The sequence below is a fragment of the Camelus ferus genome, chromosome 4 (genome assembly GCF_009834535.1).
Source record: "Camelus ferus isolate YT-003-E chromosome 4, BCGSAC_Cfer_1.0, whole genome shotgun sequence".
Lineage (NCBI taxonomy): Eukaryota > Metazoa > Chordata > Mammalia > Artiodactyla > Camelidae > Camelus > Camelus ferus.
This window is the reverse complement of record NC_045699.1, coordinates 64,970,413-64,993,866: the sequence shown is the minus strand read 5'-3', so window position 1 is coordinate 64,993,866 and position 23,454 is coordinate 64,970,413. Positions and strand designations below refer to the sequence as shown.

Here is a 23,454-nt window from a genome sequence, read left to right as displayed (position 1 = left end):
GAGGATGTTTGGCTCGTGGTAGAGGAAGTGCTGCCAGCGAATTCAATTAACTGGCAGAGCTCACAGATATTGTACACGGATTTCTTTTTTTCCTTCTTTTTCACAACTGCTACATAAACACAGCTGGGTTTAATATTTGTCGTAGCAAAGATTTAACTTGAATCATTTTACTCTGGGTAATTAATGCTTGGAATCTCGGCTGCTACTTCGTTCGTTTGTGATCCTCGGCATTTCTTGACTCTGGCTATCTAGATAATGAAGTGTGCTCCGCTAGGTCTTTGCCCTGCCTTAAAACTGCTTAATGTTTGGCCGTTCCCACTAGAGAGCAGATGCTTTTCTTTGCAAGAATTGAATTTCTGTCAGCTCTTTTATGCATCATGTGTTTGGAACTGTAAGTGGATCAAGTTGTTCATCACAGCAGGGACACTGTGAAACACATCTATTATACACACTTCCCACCCCCCCCTTCCTGTTTTTTTCCTCTCCTGAGGAGGTGGAGATGTCCAGATCCCCTTGGGAGATATCTCACTCTGTGTGGATGTATCCATGTGGTCCACCGTGGATCCGGCCCGGCTGCATCCCTAGGCATGGAAATCTGTATCCATTCAGCCCAGGATTGTTGCTGAGACAAATCCTGCTTTTATCTCTGTAAACACCAAGCACTTCATTAACTCCCAAATACACACGAGTTTGGGTCACTAGATAAACCCACTAGGCTTAGCATAATGAGTGACGTTTCAGTAATTGATGCCCTAGAAAATGTTAATTGTGAGCATGTTAACTCTTTTTAATGCTAAAATACTGGCTTAGGTAGTTTTGGCTGTGGAGTTGGGTTAGTGTGGAAGAATAGCCACCATCTATTTAGGCTCCTACTGTGTGCCAGGAACTGTGCTAGAGGCTTTGAAAATCTTGACATTTAATCTACATAACAATCCTGGGGGAAAGGGGGAGGTACTTTTCCTCTTTTTTTGATAAATGGAGAGAAGAGGTTAAGTAACTTGCCTAAAGGCATCCAGCTAATGGACAGCAACTGAGTCAGGATTTGAACTCAGGGTTTGCTAGACATGCATTCATTGGCTGATTAATCAATGTGTTGATTTATTACACATGTTTATTTCATGCTGCCATTGCTCCATTTGAGTTGTCCCATTCCATGTCTCCTGTTCCCCAGACCAGCCGATTGGCTTTTATAAAGTATCCATCTAAATCTGTACCCTTGGTGGTGATTGGATTTAGTTTTGCTTTTTCCATCAGAGCTCGATGCAGATACAATCCAACTTCCCCAAGCAACCTACCATTTTCTTCTAGTTTTCGTTTTGTGAATTTCAATCCCTAGATTCATGTTCGAGCTGACAGCTAAAAATTCCAAACCCAGATAGTTTAGTTTGTCAACACAGCTTTGAAAAGCAGGGGTCTTGATGACGTTCCTACTGTGTTATTTTTGAGCCTCAGATAGTGGTGCTGAGGGCAAAAGTGCATTTTGTTGCATTTTTAATCGATATCATTCAATTTGCAGGAGTCATTTTGGGACATTCACATATCTGACTGAAATACCGCCGATCTGTAGGATTAATTGTAGTTAAATAGAAAGGTGGCTTTTGCTCGCAAAGAAAGTCGTTAGTCTCTTGGTAAACATTTTTAGTTATGATTAACTTTAGTCTTCCTCCAAATACTTTTCATTAGAACCAAGCATTAGTGTCCTGGTTCATTAGAAATAGAGTAGCAGCTTTATTTTTGACTTGCAGTCCATTTTGTTGTTGAAAGATGTTGGTATTTTTTTAGAAAATTGGTGAAGGATATGTTGTAAAAAACATGTGTTATAACTTTCCTTTTGCCAGTGAGTATCTGTCTCTTCAAAGGTAACTTACATTTGTATTTTGTGCATTGTGTTTGCAAGAGAATGGTTCTTGGTTTATTCATGTTGACAACTGAAAAGCCTTAGACCTAATTAAAAGAATTTCCACGAGCACCTTTACTGAACCATTTCATTACGCGGCACTGCACAGATTGCATTGTGAAACATGGTGATAGTTTAAATCTGACCTTTAAACCTAAACTGCCAGAAGTATGAGAGAGAAAACCCTTCTTTGAAGATTCTCCATGGATGCATATATACATAAGCATACATACGTGCATGTATTTGGGTAGAAATAATCTTTTTATTGAATGACCACCTAATATTATAAATACACATTTACTTTGAGCTCAGCTCTTGTAGCCTCCTTTAGCGTTCAGCTGCATTGTGTGTGTGTGTGTGTGTGTGTGTGTGTGTGTGTGTGTGTATTAGAGCTAAATTGTTTTTTAAGGAAAACAAAGACAATTTCACTTCCTATGGGCAAAAAAGAAAAGGTGTTTGGAGGAAGATGAGTATTAGAAATAAATAGAAAAATGCAAAAACCTTTGCTACTGTGTGTTTCAGTTTACAATGCTGAGGTACTAGGATTAAACACACGGGGAGGGGGCTGGAGGGCAGTGTGTATGCAAGACTCCTCCTGAGCTTTATTTGGCAGATAGTGGAAGTGGCCTTTTTCTTTTTAATTTTTTTTTGACTCCAGGAATGTCATCCTGAGGACCTGATAGTTTGTCCTCAGGATGCTCAACAAAGCCGTTACAGCATGTAGCGAAGTAGCCACTCACATAATGAAAATTGATCCTTTTGTCTAACAAAAAGCTGCTTAGAATTGCAATGCTTGCCTCTAACTTTCTGACTTAATGCTCGGCCCATAAGATGTCAGGAGAGACAGAGGGAGCAGAGCCCTGGGCCCCTCGGGTCATAGCAGCCCCAGCTTGGAGCGCAGCATAACTAGCGCAGTCCCCTCTCCCCCACGGAGAACTGGGATCTCTGAGGGGAAAATGGGATGCAGAAGAAGCAATTAAAGCCAACCGAGGTCAAGGTACAACCACGTTCTCAAGAAAGAAACAGAAAAGCAAGGAATGAGAGGAAGCAATAATGGAGATATATTAAGTTGTGGAAAAAATAAACCAGTATCGTGGACAAATCTGATTTGCTGGTCTAAGAAATCCTGGCAGCAGTGAGAATGAATGGAATAGCAGGGACTGTGGAGTAAGACAGACTTGGGCTTGACTCTGACCTCTGCCCCTTGCTATCCTAGCTGTGTGAGATGGGGCCGAGGCTCACTTTCCTCATCTGTACAGTGGGGCTAACTCCCTGCCTAGCTCACTTGTGCTGAAATTTTAATACAATGCTGGGTATGAAAACACCTGCCGTGGCTTTTGGTACCTGGTAGAGTGCTTGATAAATACTAGTTCCTATTCCTTTTCCCTGATGAATTCCTGGTTTTCCCAGAAACTACTACTAAAAAAGAGAGTGGGGTGGGATGGCCTTTCCGTATCAAGACTTTTTGCTTCAAATTTGAGGCAAGAACTAAGTGAGGTGTGTATAGGTGCACCGGGCCATTTTTTGTTGCCCACATGAAGGGAGCAGAGGAGCCAATGTGTGTGTGGCCCTGAAGATGGGCAAACAAGGCAGTGATGCCTTCCGCCCTCTGCAGACATGCCCCAGCTTATAGCAAAGCCTTGAGGTCTGGTTTATTCAGAAAAAGGAAGAATCAATTTGCCTTAGTATTTAAGGGCTATTTTTAGAAGGGGGGCTTTTTTAAAAGGGGGATTATTTTTAAAAAGTGATTCTGTTCCCTGCCCCTTCAAGCTGCTGCTGGGTGTCTGATTTGTCAAAAAAAAAAAAAAATCTTTTAACTCCAGTTCTGACACTGAGCAGTTCATGCAAAAAGTGGGCCCCCTCAGTCAGACTTTGAGAAGAACCATATCTCTACTTGTGATGTTGTGCCAGCACTGAGGATGGCCATGGTCCCTGCCTCTCTGGAACATTCAGTCTGATGGGAGAGACAGACAGTATGGATGGTTGCACAACACCATCACCTTGCTGTCTGTCTGTGAAGGAAAGGCGCAGTGAGAGTATATGACAGGGGAACCTCGGTCTAGTCTGAGGGGGTCAGACTGAGCAAGTGGTATTTGAGCTGAGATCTGAAGGAGGAAGAGGAGTTGATCTAGGGCCCCGTGTTGTCCAGTATGGTAGCCAATATTCACATGTGGCTATTTAAATTTTAATTGATTAAAATGAAATAAAATTCATTTCCTCAGTCACACCAGCTACATTTCATACATTTAATTGCAGCTACCACCTTGGTCAACATGGGTGATAGATGATTTGTGGAAAGGCCTTTGCACAGTGCTGGGCGCTGGGCAGGGAGGTGATGGTGGTGAGAGCAGGTCACCTATCCAAAGGTCTTGGGTGAGACTGGAGCCCAGTGGGTATGGCTGAAGCCATGGAGAAAATGCAGGAGCCTCAGCTCTGAGAAAGGCTTGCAGGCCAGACTAGGACTCTCACCTTTATCCTCAGAGCAATAGGAAGCTGCTGACAGATCTCAAAGTGCCAGCACTGATGAAAAGAGGTGGAGAGGAGTGTCCTAGAAGTGACTAGGTGAAGAGTATGCCATCCTTATTCTCCCCTCCCCCCACAGATTGCAACCAAGTGATGAAGAAATAAACCTACACTTGCCCAGTGCTGATATGAATTGCAAGGGTCTTCATTGTAGCGGGAAGGAAGATATATAAGCTGCTGGTTATTACAAAAAGCTAAATAGTAGGATAATGATGGTTGCAATGTGTGAACCCCTTTTGAAGTAGTAATAAGCTAACTTGTGGCTGGACTGGGGGGCTTGATTGCAAGCCCTCAGGAGCTGGGCCCTGGTCAGATGCAGCTCTGTTCCCAGCACATCTCCAGCATGGGGCCTGCCAAGACTGGGCATCAACCAGAGTCACAGGCTAACGTGCCCTGAGAAACAGCTATTTGTTCTGACAGAGGGCAGCACCGAAAAGTCAGCGACTTTTGTTTTTAATAGAGGGTTTTGTTAGAGAATGGAATAAAGAGTATCCCAGGCTTGGGGATAGTTTGAGGCCTCTGAAATTGAGTAGAAGATAAAGTTGGAAATACAGCTGGAGCCAGACCCCTAGAAGGACTCGAATATTGTGCTAAGGAATTTGGACTTTATTATGTTAGCACCCTGGAGTCACTGAAAGTTCTAGAGGAAGGGAGTGATATGATTCAACCTCTCATTTTAGAAAGATAATTCAGTGCAGAGGATGGATTGGACCAGGAAGAAAATAGAAGAAGGGCCACCAGTTGAAAGTAGTCCAGGTACTAATTCAACAAAACACAAAGCTAGGCAATCTGCTACGTCTGTTCTCCATTTTACATCCATTATATTTTAATCCTCACCATGTATGTATGTTGCAGGTACCTCATTTTACAGCAAAGGAAACTGAAGCTCAGAAATGTTAAGAAAGTTAGGAAGCCAGGTTTCCAATCTTAGATGTAGGCTTTTGTGATTTGAGCTCTACACTCTGCTGCCTGAGGAGTGCGTGGGACAAAGGAGCAGGCGAAGCCAAGAGACCTGAGAGGTAGAGCCTAGTGACCAGGTCAGACAGGAGGCAGGTGTGGGCTGGGGTGGGGGTGGGGACACCGGCACATGTTACTGGACACATGGCATTTTGCAGTGTTGTGTTAAGACTGGTCCTGTTGTCCACCTTCACTCATTCGGCAACCAGAGGTTCATTTTCCTTGTAATTTTGTTGCATCTTAGTGATGGCCTTCTGCAAAAGGGAAGTACATGAGTATCAATTTCTCTCCCAATCCTTCCCAACTGAAACCAGTTTCTTCCAATGATCAATCACTGAAGAATGTGATCCCAGACTTTCACACAAGCAGGGAGGCTCAGCCACTGGAAATACTTTTCAAGATGTCAAAACACTCAATCATCTGTTCTTTCACTTAGCAAAAAGTGCTGAATGATGACACTGGGCCAAACGCTGCTGGCCCACTGCTGGCCCTTCTGGGAGTTCACAGTCTAGCATCAAAGGTGGTAGACACTACAGTTCATGGACAAATCACCTATGCAGTCCGAGGGGGCCCAGGTAGGGTGTCATTAAGCCTGTCTTAGTGGTCAGGGAAGGCTTCACAAAGGAGGGGACATCTAGATTTCCTCTTTCCCTTAACCCAAGGCAATGTTGAATTTGACTATTAAAGAAAAACACCTCATTTAAATTCTTTATTATGAAAGTAACATACTTTTTTTTTATAAAGGATCATCAAAACAATCAAAAGTGCATGAAATACAAAGTGAAAGCATCCATGCATGGTTCAAGTTTGATACATGGCATTTCAGATTCTTACTACGTATGTGAACATACATATATATAATTTTTAAATGATTTATGTTATATATATTGCTCTGCGACTTGTGTCCCTCCACCTCCCCATTTGGCAGTAGTTTGTGGACATTTTTTCATGAGAGTTCATAGAGTACTGCCACATCTTAGCAGCTCTGCAGTATTTCGTTGTAAGGATGTGGTATAATTTACTTAATAGGCCCCAACTGAGGGGCACTTGGATGGTCTTTCAAAGGGTGAAAAGATATTCACAAGTAGGACAGAAAGGGCCAAGGGACAACTCCATTTGAGTTGTCAGCATATGTTTGGGCTGGAGGGTGGCATATACTTCTGGATAGCAATTCAGTATCAGTCAAGTATACGTTAAGTGGGGCCAAGGGAAGAGAGGCCAGTTGAGGAGAGGATCACAGACTGCTCTGAGGAGTTAGGCTGTTTTTCTGCAGGTGGTGATGGCAGATTTTGATAGAGGTCAGATTCATCTATTTCCAAGAATACTGGGACAGCTATGGGTGATGGCATTGAGGGAAAACTGAAGACAGAGAGCCCATCTAGAAAACTGCTCCACCAACTGGTGCCAAGAGAGGGTGACTAGAGCTGAACAGCACAAGGCCAAGGTCAAGGGCACTGAGAGGAGAGGGCAAATTCAGGGTATATTTGGGGTGGTGTTGGTAAGATGTGGAGAACGGTTATGGGAAGGGAAGGAGAAGAATGGAATCTAATGTGCAAGTCTAGCCTAGGAGACTGGGTGGATGTGGCTGCGGTAACCAAGATGGGACACAGGAGGAGGAGGGGGCTAAGAAGGTAATGAGTTCAATTTTGTACTCTCTTCCCTTTGTTTTCTGTCCCCCTCCTGATACCTCATTAAAGGAGGAAGCCACCCTCACTGGCATTTCTGGCCCCCCCAAAAAATTATGCCTGATGAGCCCAATGTTAATGATTTGACCAGCACCCGCAGGAGCACTCAGAGCAAGTTCGGTTTTAGATGTATGACTGTGGGTTACTTAAGCCTTAGATTCTCTTTCCTCGCTTTTATTTAAAGGACAAAATGCTATCACCAGTCATCAGATGCGCATATACTTGAAGTTTCAAAGTTTGAAGTGCTGACAAAAGCTTCTCCTTGTTGCAGGGTAAGGAGAGGTCTTCAGAAGTCTTGGCCTAAGTGGTCACAGGGGCACCAAGAGCCCAGGCCCACTTGGCTGGTTTCAGAGCAGCAGGGGCAGGCAGGAAGGCACACACTCCTATTTGCTCAGTTACAATCAGCAACGACTTCTTTGTGTAAAATGGTAATGAGGCCATTAGGAGAGCTCACCTGAAGTGCAGCCTTGTGAATCCAAGGTAATTAAACACCTCCCGAATGAAAGGGAAAGGCCGGGGAAGGTTAAGTGAGGAATAATCTGCCGCACAGGTGGCCCAAGGGCTTTGAGGAGCCAAAAGAGCGACACTGGCTTGCACTTTTTCAAAGAATGGAAATGTCACCCTAGTCCCTGGGAGAGGCAGGATTTTTATTATTTGGAGGGTGGGAAGTGGGCAATATTTTTAACATTTTCATAAAGCCTGTTTCTTTTTCATACTGCCGTGTTAAGTTGGAGGTACATGACAGTGTGCCAGTGTGCCAGGGCGCCGAGGGCCTGCACTGCCTCTGGTGGGCTCTCACCACCATAGTGCTATGGTGTGTGTGAACCAGAGTAGGGGAGCTCACAGTAAACAGAGTCCTTACACCTAGGTGTTGAGACATACTCCAAACTGCTTCCAGAGGAAAATTGTTTTCCCTGGCCCACCTCTGACAAATGCACTTTCCCGTCCCTTCTGACTTGATGGTTTGACTTACTGTGTGCAAAGCACTGTGCTCCACGACTTCATGTGTCCTTTTAGCTTATCTGGCAACTGAGGATTTTTGCCATCCAGTTTCTTGCCTCAAAAATCTCTGCTGTCTCCATGTAAAAGCTTGTATATGAATGTTTGTCACAGCATTATTCATAATAGCCAGAAAGTGGAAATGACCCAGATACCCATCAACAGATGAAGAGGTGAATAAAATGTGGTCTACCCATATGATGGAATAGTATTCAGCTGTGAAAAAGAATGAAGTACTAATAAGTACTACAGTGTGGATGAAACGTGTTTATAGTGAGCATTATTCTAAATGAAAGAAGCCCAGTCACAAAAAAAGACCACATATTGTATGATTCCCTTTATATGAAATGTTCAGAATAGGCAAATTCATAGACAGAAAGTGGGTGAATGGTTACTTGGGACTGGGGTGAGGGAGGAGTGGGGCAGGATTAGTGGGAGTGAGAAATGACCACCAATAAGATAGGTTTTCTTTTGATGAAATGTTCTGGAATTAGATAATAGTGATAGTTCTACAGTGTTGTCACTGTACTAAAAACTACTGAATTACATATTTTAAATGAATGAGTTTTATGATGTGTAAAATATATCTTAATATAAGCTATTAAAAACCGCTTATCAGAAGCTTGGTAAGAAGAAATATTGTCCATGGAGCATTTCAAAAGTATATATAATCCATCCCAGATTCTTAATATTTTTAGATTCACAGGCACCTTTGGGAGCCTGAGGAAAGCTATAGCACCTAGACCTAGAAAAATAGTCATCACTCATTCATATCAAAAATTTGTACGTGATTCATGGACCATCTGCATCTAATTTTCTATTTCATCTTTAATTTTTATCCTAAATTTAATCTTAAATAATTTCAGGCCAATCTAAGCCCCATACAGATTCCTGAAATGTGTTCTTGATATGTCACCTGCATGCTTAAAAACAGTCATTAACTTTACATTTATCTCAAAATGAAAGGAAAAATTCTTTAATGTATTCACAGCTCTTGACCCCTGCCTTTCTTTCCCTCTATCCTCATTTAAGCTATTTTCTCCATCATTCTCTCCACTGAAGCCACAGTTCACTCTAGTCTCTGAACTCCTTCTCACTATAGTGTCTTTGTAAATGCTGATCCCTGTGTTTGGTATTTGCGAGTTTACTTTAGCTCATCCTTCAGATTTCAGCCCAAGCCTCTTTCTCTCCAGGAAGCCTTCCTTGACCTCCTTGGTGAGCTCTGTCTATCACAGGCTCGTCACGGTAGTAGCAATGTCACTTGTATTGGTATTTTCCGCCTGTCTGGTTTTGCTCACCATTGTATCACTGAGTCAAGGCTACAACTTGCGCAATTCCAGGAGCACTTTTCACATGGAACACAGTATGAATGGTGTGCCCAGAAGTTGTGCAATATGGCATCCTGAGATGAATGGCATATTGGAAACAGAAGGAAGCTTGATGTTGTCTCTGATGTTGAGGATAACAACTGTCATGTCACACAGTCTTTCCTACATTGAGCACTTGTAGGAGAAATCTCTTGTAGTTCTTCTTTCAGGAAATTTTGTGTTCGTGTGTGCAACTGCTTTGGACCCAATGAATTTCACAACTTTTCATATTTCCGTTTTTGCTTTGACCATTAGGAGACTCGTAAGTCAAATTTGCAGTCTAGTTCTAGCTACCATGTAAGACCTTATGGCTTATATTTATATACTAAGTCTATTCCTGGCTTCTTCTTTTCCCATTGCCATGCCTTTCTTGTCTATTTTGTTTTAATCTGTGGCGTGCACATCTATAAGCTATAGAAGTGTGTATCTGTAAGTCTACTTAAAGATTATTCCTTTAGAGTATGTGGGATATAATAATATATACTTTTAAAATGTATATATTATTAAATATATAATATATTAATTTAATAAATATATAGTATGAGATGTGAGGTATATGATCATGTATATTATATGTAAGTCATTTCTAATATTTGTAAGTAATCTGAAAAGGAGGTAGAATTGGAACTAAAAAAGTTTGTGTAGTCTTGGGCTTAGATTACAAGACTTTGATTTATATTCCAACCGGGCCACTTCTTGGGTTTGTTCTAGGCATAATCGAACCTCGTAATCTAACCTCTCTGGGACTGTTTCACCCTTGTAAAATGGGAACACAGTCCCTTCCTTACAGCAGTGTTGAAAGAATAAAGTAAGAACATTTATGTGAAAGCATTTACCTGGCACGTTGAAACTGCTTAGAAAGTGAGTTTGTTTTTGTTTTTATTAGATGTGCTCTAATAGGAGCAGCATTTATTTAAATTTTAAAAACCTACCCTAACACTAAATGCATTTCTGTTCTCCCAGCAGCTAAGATATCAAATGGATCCCCCTGCCAGGGATTTTCTGGAGGGATCTTCTGTATGTGTTGAGTGTATCCTACCCTCAGCCATGTCTCCTTTCTCTCCATCATCAGATCTCATCGCTGAAGAACCGGCTGAAGAAGGTCTCCACAACTACTGGCGACGGTGTGGCCAGAGCCTTCCTCAAGGCCCAGGCCGCTTTCTTCGGCAGCTACCGAAACGCTCTGAAAATTGAACCGGTGAGTAGCTTCTTGGCGTGTTGCGAATCCACGTTTGGTCAGGGCTAAGACACGTACCTCACAGGCCACAAGAAACCTGCCATTCATCTGGCTGTTGAATTCACCAAAAGAGGTTGTGTATGTGGTGAGGCGCCGGGGGAGTGTCCTCCCGACCCTGCCTCTTTGCACAAGGAAGCCGTGCCCGAGGTCAGGGGTGTTTGCTTCTGTTTTTGTCTTAACCCATAACATTTTATTAAATTAAAAGTCAAAGGTTGAGCAGATCACAGGCAATGCATTTCATATGCAAACTCTGGTTTTGAATCTTGATCATGCTTCCTCATAAGCCACAGTTACACCTTGTTAAATACATTTTTACTGCTATGACTCCTTCATGTGTGTAAGTGAAGCACAGAGAGATTCCCTTCCTCCGGGGCGCACTCTCCATGAAGTGGCCGGTGCTCAGGGAGCAGCAGCCTGATGCCACATCCTCCTTTTCCCTTGTCCTCCATCTAGCACTTAGGCCTTGCTAAGGCTGCTTCAGCTTCAGGCAACGTCATGGTCACATAACAGAAAGGACACACTCTTTTTGCTTCCTAAGAAATACTTCCCTAGATCCTCTGAAGCCCTTTACCTTAAAGCAAGTTCCTCATGTCCTGCTTATCTCCAAGGGAAGTGGCTCTGATTCTTTGTCCTGACCTTGGGCCCAGCCAAACAGTCAGGTTCAGTGCTGTTTTGAGAGCTGGTATGATTCAAAGAAAATACTGTTTTCTTGCTGTCTTTAAAATGAGAATGGGACAAATGGCTCAGTCCTTTTCTTAGGCTGCTGGGAACGGACAGTTATGAAGTATTTCTGCTCTTACAATGATCTCATTGTTGTCACGTATACATCTAGAATCCGGAGGCTGTTGACTCTTGGTCTGTATTGCTGAGTGTATGATCTGGGCACAAGTTCCTCCTCCAGAGAAGTTTATGGTTGTACTTGCACTTGGCTCTGAAAGGCACTGGGTACAAGGGTGAAGTCCTGTAGTTTAAAGCCCGGCTCTGTACTTCTGAGTTGTACGACCTTGAGCAAGCCACTTAAACTCTTTAGACTTCAATTTCTTCACCTGTGAAATGAGGATAAGAATACCTATCATCCTACATCTCTAGTTGGTTATAAGGATCAAATGAGCCATAAAACATGTCATAGGAAGGTGAAACGAGCTGATGGCTAAGGTTTGGGAAAAGAAAGACAGAAGCAACCCCTTCCTGTGGTGGGTGTGGAGTTATCTGAGTGAGCAAAGGCTTGGAGGCAGGACCCTTTGTGGCCACTTTGTCTGAAGTCATGAGTTTGGTTGGGGAGGTGGGGATGTAGGAGAAGTTGGAGCCAAATTTAACAGAGCCTTGGATGCTAGGCTAGGAGTGTGAGCAGAGATGGGATGTGACTGACATCCTGTTTGACCAGTAATACAGTGATGGACTGAAAAGAAAACTGGAAGCAGGGAGACCAGGGGACTGTTGGGAGCTCAGAAGAGAGCCCTCTGGTGGTTACACCAGGAAAAGGTATCACGAAGAAGAAATGGCTACATGAATCCAGTAATAGATAAAATATGGGAGATGAGGGGCGAGAAATGTCAAAATGTCTCCCAAGATTTGGACCTGGGAGAGGATGATGATACCCATAGTAGAAAAGGGGAAAGCTTGATGTAAAGGTGTTCTCAGTAGCAGATTATAATGGTAAAAACAAGGAATAGATTGTGTCCATAATGATAAACAACTGATGAAGTAAATTGAAGTATATCCATATGGTAGAATATTACATAGCCATTAAAAGTAGGATTTTGAGGATAGGATGATGGGTTTGGTTATAAACATGGTACATTTCATTGAATATAAGATGCCATTCCATCATAAGATGTACCATTATTTCATGTACCATTAAGAAAATGAAAAAGGTGCTGCTAATTATAAATTGAAGGATGCAATCAATTGTAAGACATGTCCAAATTTCAGAGATGTTACAAAGTGAAGAGGTTTGGATCTTAGAATCAATAAAATAAGGCAGGTTTGTCGTGCTTTCAGTCTGATTCATCTGTACCAGAATGGCTTTTTTCTGAAAGTCCAAGAGGGAAGCCAGAGGGCCAGAATTTTTCTAACCAAGTGTCATCACTATGTTATCTAAATGGTTTTTAAACCATAGATTCAATTCTAGCCAATTCTTCTCATTTAAAAAAATGGATAACACCTCCCATACCAGATTGTTTGTGGGATCAATTAAAATAATGACTGCAAAGCGCATGTGAGCCCAAGCAGGGTCAGGGTGTTAGAGTCAGGCTGCACGCTGCTGGTGAGTGGTGCCGGTGAGCCTGCCGGATGGCAGGCAGCGTGGTGCGGAGGGGGTGGGGCGCCCTCCCTGGAGCCACTTGTCTCTTAGTAGTTTCTCTGGTTATAAAAATAGCACCTGCTCTTGGTTTAAAAAAAAAAAAAAAGACAAAAGAAAAAGTTTAAAGTAACAGGACTAGAAATGAGAAAGTACTTATAATCCTATCATCTGGGGTTAAAGTAACATGTTAGCATGTTTCCACCAAGCTTCTAGGATTTGGGGGTTGTTTCATTTTGGTTTTGGTTTTTGGTTTTCTCACTTTCAGAGAGTTGAGATATTCCTGGCAAAGCAACCTAGTTCCCAGTTACTTGGTTTTTCCTTTTAGTATATTATAAGCATATTTTCACATCATGTAAGGACTCTTGTAAAACGTGATTTATAATGGCTGCATGTATCCCATCAGGTGACCCCAGTGGTTCTCAATCACCCCTGGCTGTGGATCGGCATCACCTGTGGGGCTCTTAAAATGGCAAATGTCTGGGCCCTACTCGCAGAAATGTTCAGGTTCCCGATGAAAATCCGAAATCAGTGCCAAGACCCACCACATTATCCCAACGCTGGTCCTTTTGATTGCTGATAATCTTTCACCAGTTTAAATCACACTGTGGTGAACATCTTTACATAAATCTTCATGCACAATATGAATTATTTCCTTAGGCAAAATCCCTTACATGGATTTACTGGGTTAAAGGACCCAAGTACATTTAAGGCCTTTGATTCATAAAGTGAAAAAGAAAGCTGGTGGCCAGAAACAGTTGGTAGCCTAGAGGGGAGAGTCTCTGGGGCAGGTCGAGTGAGGAATGGGCGAGGCTGAGGGAGAAGGCAGCCTGAGGGTCAGGGCCTGGAGGTGCGTGTGGGGCGTGGAGGGCGCACCGGGGCCATGCTGTGCTGTGCCCGCGGGGGGGCCTGCACAGTGCGGTGTCGGGGTTTCCCGCTTGAGCCAGCAGGTGCAGTCATGGGACTCGGGTCACCGCCAAGTCACAGAGTTTGGGATTTTTAAAGCATGAAACATGACAGACTCTACAGGGCTCCTTTTACACCATCCCCACAGGGGCCCTGAGAGGCAGAGATGGGCAACCCCTCCTCCACAGCCCAGGGCTCACTTGAGATTTTGAACTCCTTGGCCTTTTTATTTCTCTCTCCTTCTGGAAAAAGTTCAAAATGCAGCTTGTTGGGGAGTCTTAAGCTTCATCTTCTTTCTCCTGCCTGGAAGGGAAGAGGAAGGCCCCCCCCCCCCTTGCTAAGGTCCAGTCACGTGCCTGGTGCCAGCCTGCTCCTCTCTGTCCCTGCCTTCTGCTATGTGCCTGTCCCAGGGCGGGAGGACCCATGTGGGCTCACTGGTGGGCTCTCTCTTCAGGGCCAGGTGAGTTATTACTTCCAAGGGTTGGAAAGTGAGCCGCCAAGGGAGTCCAGCTGAGGCCAAGTCTTCTACCTGCTCTGCGGCTTCCCGCCAGGTCGGACCTCGGTTCGTCCCTGAGTTGCTTTGCATCCGTGGTCGCAATAGTTCCCCGTGACTGCCCCTTGCAGTCTACGTTACAGCTCGGGGAGGGGCTAAGATTTCCCATGACTTCCCAACAAGTAGCAGAGCCAGGAGTCAAACTCAGGTCGGCCTGACTCTAAAACCCAGGTTTCTTCCACCACACCGTCTCGCCTGTCTTTGTTCTGGTTTCCTCATGTTCCAGACTAACAGCTCTTTCTCCCTGCATTTCCAGTGCCGGGCACGGGTCATGGCATAGTGGAGGAATCAATGAGTGTATTTTGAAACAGTGGATGGAAGCATGGGTGAAAGAAATGAAAGAACAGAGAAATGTGTGAGGCCAGGGCCTCCATTCAGTGCATACACATTGCATCCTGTCCTGTCTGTAGGCTTTGGAGGTTGGTGTTGCCTGTCAGAGGGGAGAGTGTCAGCAAATCACAGGGGCATGTGACCCATTTTTCAGTCACCCAGAGAATATCAGGTGCAAAGCCCAAGATATTTAACAATATCAGCCAAGCCAACTTGTTCTTCTCCACTTAAATGAGAGAACCACAAGCAGCCAGGCAGCCCCATTTGGAAAAACCCCCTTTATCCGTGTCAAGCGGCAGCCCAGGCTCCAGCTCATTTATTTAGGCCTTTCTTGCTCTCTGACACGCCTCCTAGCAGTTGCCAGGCAACTCTGGGAGTAGCAGTGTGTGTTAGGGATTAACTAGTTAGGGCTGGGGTCCTTTTTGGCAAGGAGAGGATAAAAGACAAATGATTTTAATTGCTAGGCCAAGGGTCCTTTCTCTGCTGGGTGGAAGAGTGCAACTTCCGGAGAATATATATAACAGTGTGGGTCTTGAATTTGCCTTGAATTTTCCCTTTTCTCCCTCCTAGGGGGAGCGAATGAATTTTAAAAAGAATCTTACTTTTACCTCACTCCTTTGTTTAAAATTATATCATCTTGAAATCTGAATAAGACTAAACCACCACCCTCTCTTTGGAAGACATCTCCTAGCACGATGGCCTCAGTTTTAAAGAACTTTCAAAAATAGAATTCTGTGCTTTAATTGCATCCCTTTTTCTGTCCATAGTTTCTTATTTCATAGCTCTTGCTCCATGGAGTCATCTTAAGGCAGTGTGGATGAAGGTGCTTGTTCCCATGTCTGGCCTTCTGCAGGTCTCTGGTAAATGTTACATCAAAGAGCAGGACTGATGGAGATTGGTGCTTTAAGATGCATTCTGTTCTGTTCCAGTAGCTGTGTGGAAAGGCCAGTATAGATGGAGCACTATGAGGGTGGTTTATTCAACAGGCTTACATGGTTTTCTCTGGGCCAGTCTGCTGGCTAGGCTTCCCCTGGATGAATGGAGCACAGCCCCTGGCTGCAGGGTGTGATGGCTAAGGTGGGGACAGTATTCAACAGACCATGTCAGTGCTGGAAGGAGGCTGTGCAGCCGGCAGCCAGCTCCTGCAGTCCTTCTTGCTTAGTCCTTCCCAAGAGGCCGGTCTTCCAGATTCAGCTGTGGGTACGCTGGCAGCATCCACCTTACAGCCCCTGATTTTGCACATGATTCTGCTGAGTCATATTTATCCACCTAAAACCCCTTGAAGATAGAGAAGTTAAGATAAAAGCAGATTGATAGCCTGGCTTTCAAGCATGAGCAGACGAGGCTACGTTGGAGCAGTTCAGAAAAATACCGTATATATCTGTCTCCTGGTTGAGTAACACCATTGATCTCATGGTTAAAAAAAAAAATCAAACTGTATTTATGTGTTTTTAGTATAACAGAAAATAGAAAAATATTTACAAACTAGAAAAATTAAAATATCACTCTGGTTCCACTGAACTAACACAACTTCCTCAGCTACCTTTTGTATATTTTTTCTAATTATTTTTCATTATGCAAAATGTTTATGTAACTGCTACCAAATCTCAGTTAAAAGTTTTTCTCCTCCATTTAATGTTATATCATAGGCTTTTTTACATAGCTACAGAATAGTCTATCAGGTACAGCTACCATAATTCCCATAACCACTCTCTCACACAGGACATTTAGATTAACAATTTTTTTTAAATTGAGGTACAGTCAGTTACAGTGTGTCAGTTTCTGGTGTACAGCACAATGTCCCAGTCGTGCATATACATATATATATTTGTTTTTATGTTCTTTATCATTAATAGATTGACAATTTTTTGAGATTATAATTAATATTCCACCAAACATCCTTGTGAATAAACCTTTGAAATGCTTTATTTTGGAGTCTTCTGAGTAGAAGAAATCCAAGTCTGCATGCAGGAACCTGACTTTGGGTGCCAACTTGTCCCAACATGGTAAGGAAGCAGATTTCCGTTGACTCAGCTTAAGAGCAGCTCAAAATGGAAAGAATAAGACTGCTTCATGGTGTGCACTCCCTGCCCTCCACTTAGGCAAGCAGAGTGTACCCAGCATGTATATAAAGGATGTTACTAATTTGTCTGTGCCTCTATCTTGTGCTAAAAAAAAAAATGTTTGAGGGACCTTAAAACAATATGTACAATGCACCTCAATGAGATAAGGAAGCGAGGAAACCAGGGGAAAAGAGAAATTAGGTGAAGCCTGGGAGAGGCTGGTATGTGTGCCTCTGTGCTCGCTCTGAGGTCTGCCACACAACCTGGTCGAGCTGGGAATCAAGCCCACGTCTGTCTTCAGAGCCCCTGCTTTTTTCTTTCCTCAATTCTGGTAAAACATACTTAACATAAAATTTGCCATTTTAGCCGTTGTTAAGCATACAATTCAGTGGCATTAACTACATTCACAATGTTATACAACTACCAGCCCTGTGTATTTTCAAATTTTTTCATCACCCCAAACAGAAATTCTGAACTCATTAAGAAGTAACTGGTAATTCCCCTATCCCACCAGCCCTTGGTAACCTCTAATCTACTTTCTGTCTCTATGAGTTTGCCTATTCTAGATATTACATATATATGAAATTAGATCACATTTGTCTTCTGTGTCTGGCTCATTTCACTTAGCATGTTTTCAGGGCTCATCCACATTGTAGCATGTGTCAGAACTTCATCCCTTTTAATGGCTGAATAATATTCCACCTTGTGTACATATAGACCACATTTTGTTTATCCATTCATCTGGTAATGGACACTGGGTTGTTTCCACCTTTTGGCTTTTGAGAATAATGCTGCTGTGAACATTCCTGTGCAAGTATCTGTCTGAGTCCCTATTGTCAATTCTTTTGAGGTATATGCTAGGAGTGGAATGGCTGGGTCATACAGTAATTTTATGTTTACCTTTTTGAGGAACCACCAAATTGTTTTCCACACAGAGCCTGTGCTATTTTTAAGTGGACAGTGGTAGGTTTGTGAAGCATGGATATGTACCCATGAATGTTCTGTAGGAAAAGTTGGTGAAAGATTTTCTTATTTTCCAGTTAGTTTTAGGCAAGTAGGTAGGGAATTATAGCCAAAACCTACAGACCTGAGCTAAATAGATGCATTGACACAGGAGTCTACAGTGGACTAGAGAAGGAGCTGGTAGTTTACTGGTTACCATTTTTTCTCATTTTAGTGTTCATCCCAAGTCAAGATCATGTCCGAGGAATGAGGCAGGGACAAGGGGAGGTGCTCCCAACACCAGGACTTGGGGGCTAAGGAGGATACTGAGTGTGATGGAGAGAGTGTGGTCTTTGGAGTCACCTGGGCTTTTATCCTGGCTCTGTTATCTGCCAGAAGATGACCTTAGAAGTCCCTTAACCTCTTTGAGTCTCAGCTTTCTCATCTGTAAAGCAGAAATAATGCCTGCCTTGTAGGACTGTTGAGAAAAATAGCAATAATGTAGTTTTTGCTGATAGTAGATTTTAACTAAATGAGAGTGACCTTTCCTGGATGATAAGAAGGTAAAGGAGGAGGGGGAGGAAAATGAGACTGCCACGTTCTGGAGCAGTGGTGGCCATGCTTATTCAGAAGTGTCAGGCTACCTGGAACCAGTGAAAACACAATGAGATTCTGGCCCGTTTATTCCTCTTTTGAAGTAACTATGAAAGTTTAGCTTTTATCTCAAATAATAAAGGATTTATAAGAAATCACGTTTAATTATTTCCTTCATTGTTTATTTGATATTTACTCATTCATGTTATTGCTCACCAGCACTTACAGGCAAATGGGAGTTGTGGGACCAAGGGTTTAAAATGGAGAAATGCATTACTTAGTTTTTAAATGCAGAAGAGAAAATATAATTGAAAACCTTTCCTTCTATTTTATCAAAACATTTTTTGCCCATTGGGAGAAGATGACCCTTGTTCCATGTTGGCACCAGATCTCCACTGTCTACCTTCCAGGGGCACTGACGTTATTCAGGAACAGTTTGGGAGTCCTGGCACCTTGAATCAACTGTGAATGCTCACTGAACTGAGAGCCATTGTTCTAGAAGTAGACTGCTCAAGTAAAAAGTTGGTCCTTAAATGAGAGAAGATGAGAACTGGCAGGAAATCCACTTAAACACAATGATCAAGCTTAACTGAATGATTTCAAATAGCATCACTGAATATGATCAAAATGAAATTCCCATATGTTCTAAAATACTTGAAAAATAAAACACAGCTAGTGTATCTTAGACTACCTAGGAGGAATTCCAGGCTTTAACTTGATCTCATTTAATAATCCTAGCTCCTTTCTTACTTTGTTCCTATAGGATGGGACCGTGTTTTGTACTCCTTGGTGTCCCTCACATATTCTAATATTTAGTAGGTGCTCATTAAATGTTGAATGAATGGATGAACAAATGAATGAATGATACCTGTTTCCCCTTACTATGCATCAGAAATACTGGTGGTCATATTTCAGTGTTGCACAATATAGAAGCTTAGTTTTAAAAAAATTATCCGCAGCTTCATCTTAGAGTATCAGAAGAATCTGACATAAATACCATACCATGAATGTGTAAATGTGAAACAAAGGCACAGCTCAGCATCTGCATGGTTGCTAACCACAGGCAGTTAGGATCTGGGGAGGCTCACCCTCTGTGAAATCACCGTGTGTAGTAAATACTCAGTTCTAGTTAGGAAAATACAAGAGGCAAGTATGTTAATGAAGTAAGCTGAATCCATGGTGGCAGTTTTCAATACCATATCTTTGCAGAAGCAGTGGCAGAGAGAAATGGTATTCTTAACAGTGTTTTAAGTCAAATGATCTTGCTTTAGGGTCTTTTACTTTTTCAGTGAGACTCTGAAAAGGAAACCTTTCTGATCCTTTTTTAGCAATGATAACATTTGACAGTTTGGAGCCTGAAACAATGATGCATGTCTTCGTGTACATAGCTAGACTGTGAGCTTCTTAAGAACAAGATTTTGTCTTGTTATTTCTTATACCCCCGGCACACAGTAAGGATTTAGTAACATAAGATGGAATGATGGTCGATTTGTTCTGTGGAGGACATTATGGTTTTTCTGATGATTAGAGAATAAAGTTGTAGATTTCCTCCTCCCACCCCCCAACCCCTCGGACATGCAGCCACACTGATTTTCTATGGGGTGTGGGTATATTCTCAGAAATAGACAGCTGCATTCAGCCTTATGCTACCCGTTCACAAAGAAGCGGAAGCCACCGTGGAGTGTCATGACTACTCATGTATCGCTGGCACAGAGCCTGATACATAGAAGGTGCTTGATAATTCTCTGTGGAGTGAGTGAAATTATAATAGTCCCTAGTTACAGTGTCCTTAGTAGTCTGGGAGCTGAAACACCATTTTGTTTAAAAAAAAAAATCGTTGAGATTTGAAGTCTCAAGAAAAAGAAAATAATATGAGACATTTATTTTATGCTACACTCTTTACGTGTGTTCCCTTATTTTATTTTTTCAGATAAAGTGGTGTGGCCCCATTTTATTGTTGAGAAACCAAGGCTAGGAAAGGTTATGTCACTTTTTAAAGAAGTAGCAGAGCCAGGATTCGGACCTTGCATCTGCCTGATTCTAGCAACCACGCTCTTTCCTCTGACCGCTCACCACAGTAGTGGTTACCATATGGTCTGTGTTACGTACAGTTTGAGGGCATTTCAGAAGAAAACTGAGCTGGTCTCCTCTTAGGAGTCAGTGTCTCTAATCTGTGCAAATGTTTCTTGAAAACTACAGGTTAAACTAACACCATTTATAAACTATTTTGCAAAGGGGAAATGTCAAAATTTTAGATATCTTTTAAAAAACATTCCTTTAATAGATGCTTTTAATTGCCTAATATTTTGTTGTTTAAATATTTGATATTTACGGTGATAATTGGATGAAAAAGTGAAAACACTGGCAAGCGCAGCCCTCCCTCCTCTTTTCCTTGGCTGACACCTAGTGGTGAGCTTTCTGGTAGCAGTGTTAACCCAGGTGCTAAATATTCGTGACCATAGTTGTTTTTCAATTGATTTTAGGATTTTTTTTAATCAGTTATTTTCATCATAAAAGCTACATTAATATAAAATTAATTGATTAGAAATCATCATAACAATGGAGCTTTTATTTGATTTATCATGAATTTTTAGTCAATTATAATCAAACCTTAGCAAAGGAAATGATAAAAATATTTCAAATCTCGGTGTGCTTGTTCACCCCACAAACTTGACCGGGTGACCACCCTGCCTAGGGCACTGGCTTGCAAACAGTGACAAGTAAGATGCGGTCCTGTTCTTATGGGCCATGCGGGGTAGAGACAAGGTAAGCAGAGAGATGCACTAAGTGTGGTAACTGCTGTAGTAGAATGTTGTACGAGGTGGTGGACATCCAAACGCATGACCAGTCACTTCTGCCTGGATGCTGAGGGAAAGCTTCCCCAGGGAGGATGCACCTTGCAGGAGGAGTGGCAGTTCCCCAGGAGCAGGGGTAGAAGGTAGCACATGCAAACTCAGCAGGCATTGAAACTGCATGGCTCTGTCGGGTACTGTGAGTGGTCGTTCATCTGGAGCAGAGATAGGAAGGAGCATGGCTGGGAATGAAGTGAAGAAGGGGTCGGCTCCAGTCTGTGAAAGACCTCGAAGGCCACAGTAGAGTTTAGCAGTAACACCGTAAACCAGCATCTCTAGAAGAGCAGTCCTTGAAATATTAGATCCACAAGATGTTATGTTTTCTGATCACATAAAATTTGTGATTGTCATATATTGCATATTGTAACTCATTTTTTTACAGTGTTTACAATGTACATTACTACAGCCTTACTGTAAAGAAATCTGGTTAACTTTGTTTAACCCAGCATTTTTCAAAACCCTTTTCCCCACAAAATACCTATTAACATTCCACGCATCTACTACTTCTCACCACAGTTTGGGAAACACTGTTATAGCTAATGATTGATGATGAATTTTTCTTGCTGTAAAACCACAGAGTTAGGATACCAACTGCCTTCATTTCACCCCAGTCTCATTGCTATGAGCCTCAGGAAAAAAAAAAAGGCATGTTTATTTTCCAAAGCATTTCTTGTCTAGTCAGAGAATTGTGGCCAACAGGTGGGCTTGAGACACAGAGCCCAGCCATCACTCAGTTTATACAGGCCACCGACTGGTCCCCTAAGTCCAGCAACCTGATCCGTGTATCAGTCAGGATCTACGCAGGACAACAGGAACCCCTTCAGATGTTTACAAGAGGGAAAACAATGCAAGGAAATGGTTGTTCCCACTGACAGGAGCAGAGAGGTAATCCAGCGATTAGCAACAGCAGAGGTGGTGTGCCTATGTCAAGGGCCAGGGTCACCTGACAAAAGCTGGAACGTGTGGGTCTGTGCCGTGGGCGCTTGGGTCAGAGAGGGGGCGAACTGCTGCTGGGCAGCCCACCCCAGCAGGGGAGAGAGGAGAAACACTAAGCTTCTTCCATTCCTCCTCCTCCTCCTCAGCTCCCAACTGCACCTCCCGTGTGCCAAACCAAGCAGGAAGCCAGCTGACTCGGGAGCCCAGAAAACTCATCCTCCCTTCTGTACAGAATAGAAGAGTGGAGAGTGGGTCTGAGATCAGACAGGCTCAGAACCAGCACTCGCAGATCCACGTTATTAAGGCTATTTAGTGACACACCACCCTCCCCCAGCAAATAATAAACAGCATGATGAAGTTAAATGCCCCCTGATTTATAGTTAGAACTGGTACCAAGCTGGACTCTGCCTCTTCCCAGCTGTGTGACTCTGCAAGTTACTGTACTTTCCTAAACCTTAGTTCCTGAATTGTAAAATAGGAAAGAGAAACTCTACTTAAATGATACCTTCACAGGGCTTCTCTGACATATGTCTACCTGGTTCCTATTTTATAATGATCCGACTACTCTAGACCTCAGTGAATTGGCTGAAATTTTATTAGCTAGCGATTATTATCTAGTAGAGGTCTAATTTCTTATTATATTCACTTCCTGGGGGTGTCGGAGGCAGGGGAAGCTTGTAAAATGTGTGATGGGATTATTCCAGTGTTGAAGAGATTCTGTGCATGTATTGTTACCAGTTCAGTACAGGCTAAAGAAAGTAGAGATTCCAGGAAAGCCACCACTTACGAGATCGGAAACCTTTGGAAGCCCATCCCTGCTGAACCATGGGGTTTTATTTGTTTTATGAATTAAATGAGGTGGTGGATGTAAAGCACTTGTTCTCTGTTAACCTACCACCCCTCCACACCAACCATGGAGGCAGCTTCCCTTGTATCCAGTGCGTGCCTGGTTCACCAGCAGTCACATTCCAGGGAGGTGTGGCAGGAATTTGGAAAGCCTTTAACCAGAGATTATTTATGTTTGGTTTGCTGGTCCCTGTTAGTGATGTGACCTGGCAGATCTCCACTCACCCTGTTCTCATCAGTCACAGCTCACTGGCATTATTCATCAGCCGTTTACTTGAGACTTTCTTTGCTCATATTCCTACTGTGATGTACTTTTACTCTCACCTTTACAGCATTAAAAATGATCTAGGTTTGAGAGTGTCCTGAGCAAGTCAATCACCAGCTTAAAATGTCATTATCTATTCTTTGAAGGGGAAATTTTATCCTGAGTTAGTTAGTTTTATCCTCTGTTAAGGAATGTTATGCAAG

At 42.7% G+C, this 23,454-nt stretch overlaps 1 protein-coding gene across 4 annotated transcripts in view; it reads left to right on the top strand.

Moving 5' to 3' along the window:
* The window catches only part of DENND1A (DENN domain containing 1A), a 470,303-nt gene that overhangs the window by 315,783 nt on the left and 131,066 nt on the right, over window positions 1–23,454 (top strand). For all 4 annotated transcript variants that reach the window (XM_032478394.1, XM_032478392.1, XM_032478393.1 and 1 more), the window contains exon 13: window positions 10,501–10,626. In XM_032478394.1, the coding sequence (XP_032334285.1) occupies window positions 10,501–10,626 (126 nt within the window). The remainder of the gene's footprint in view (window positions 1–10,500; window positions 10,627–23,454) is intronic.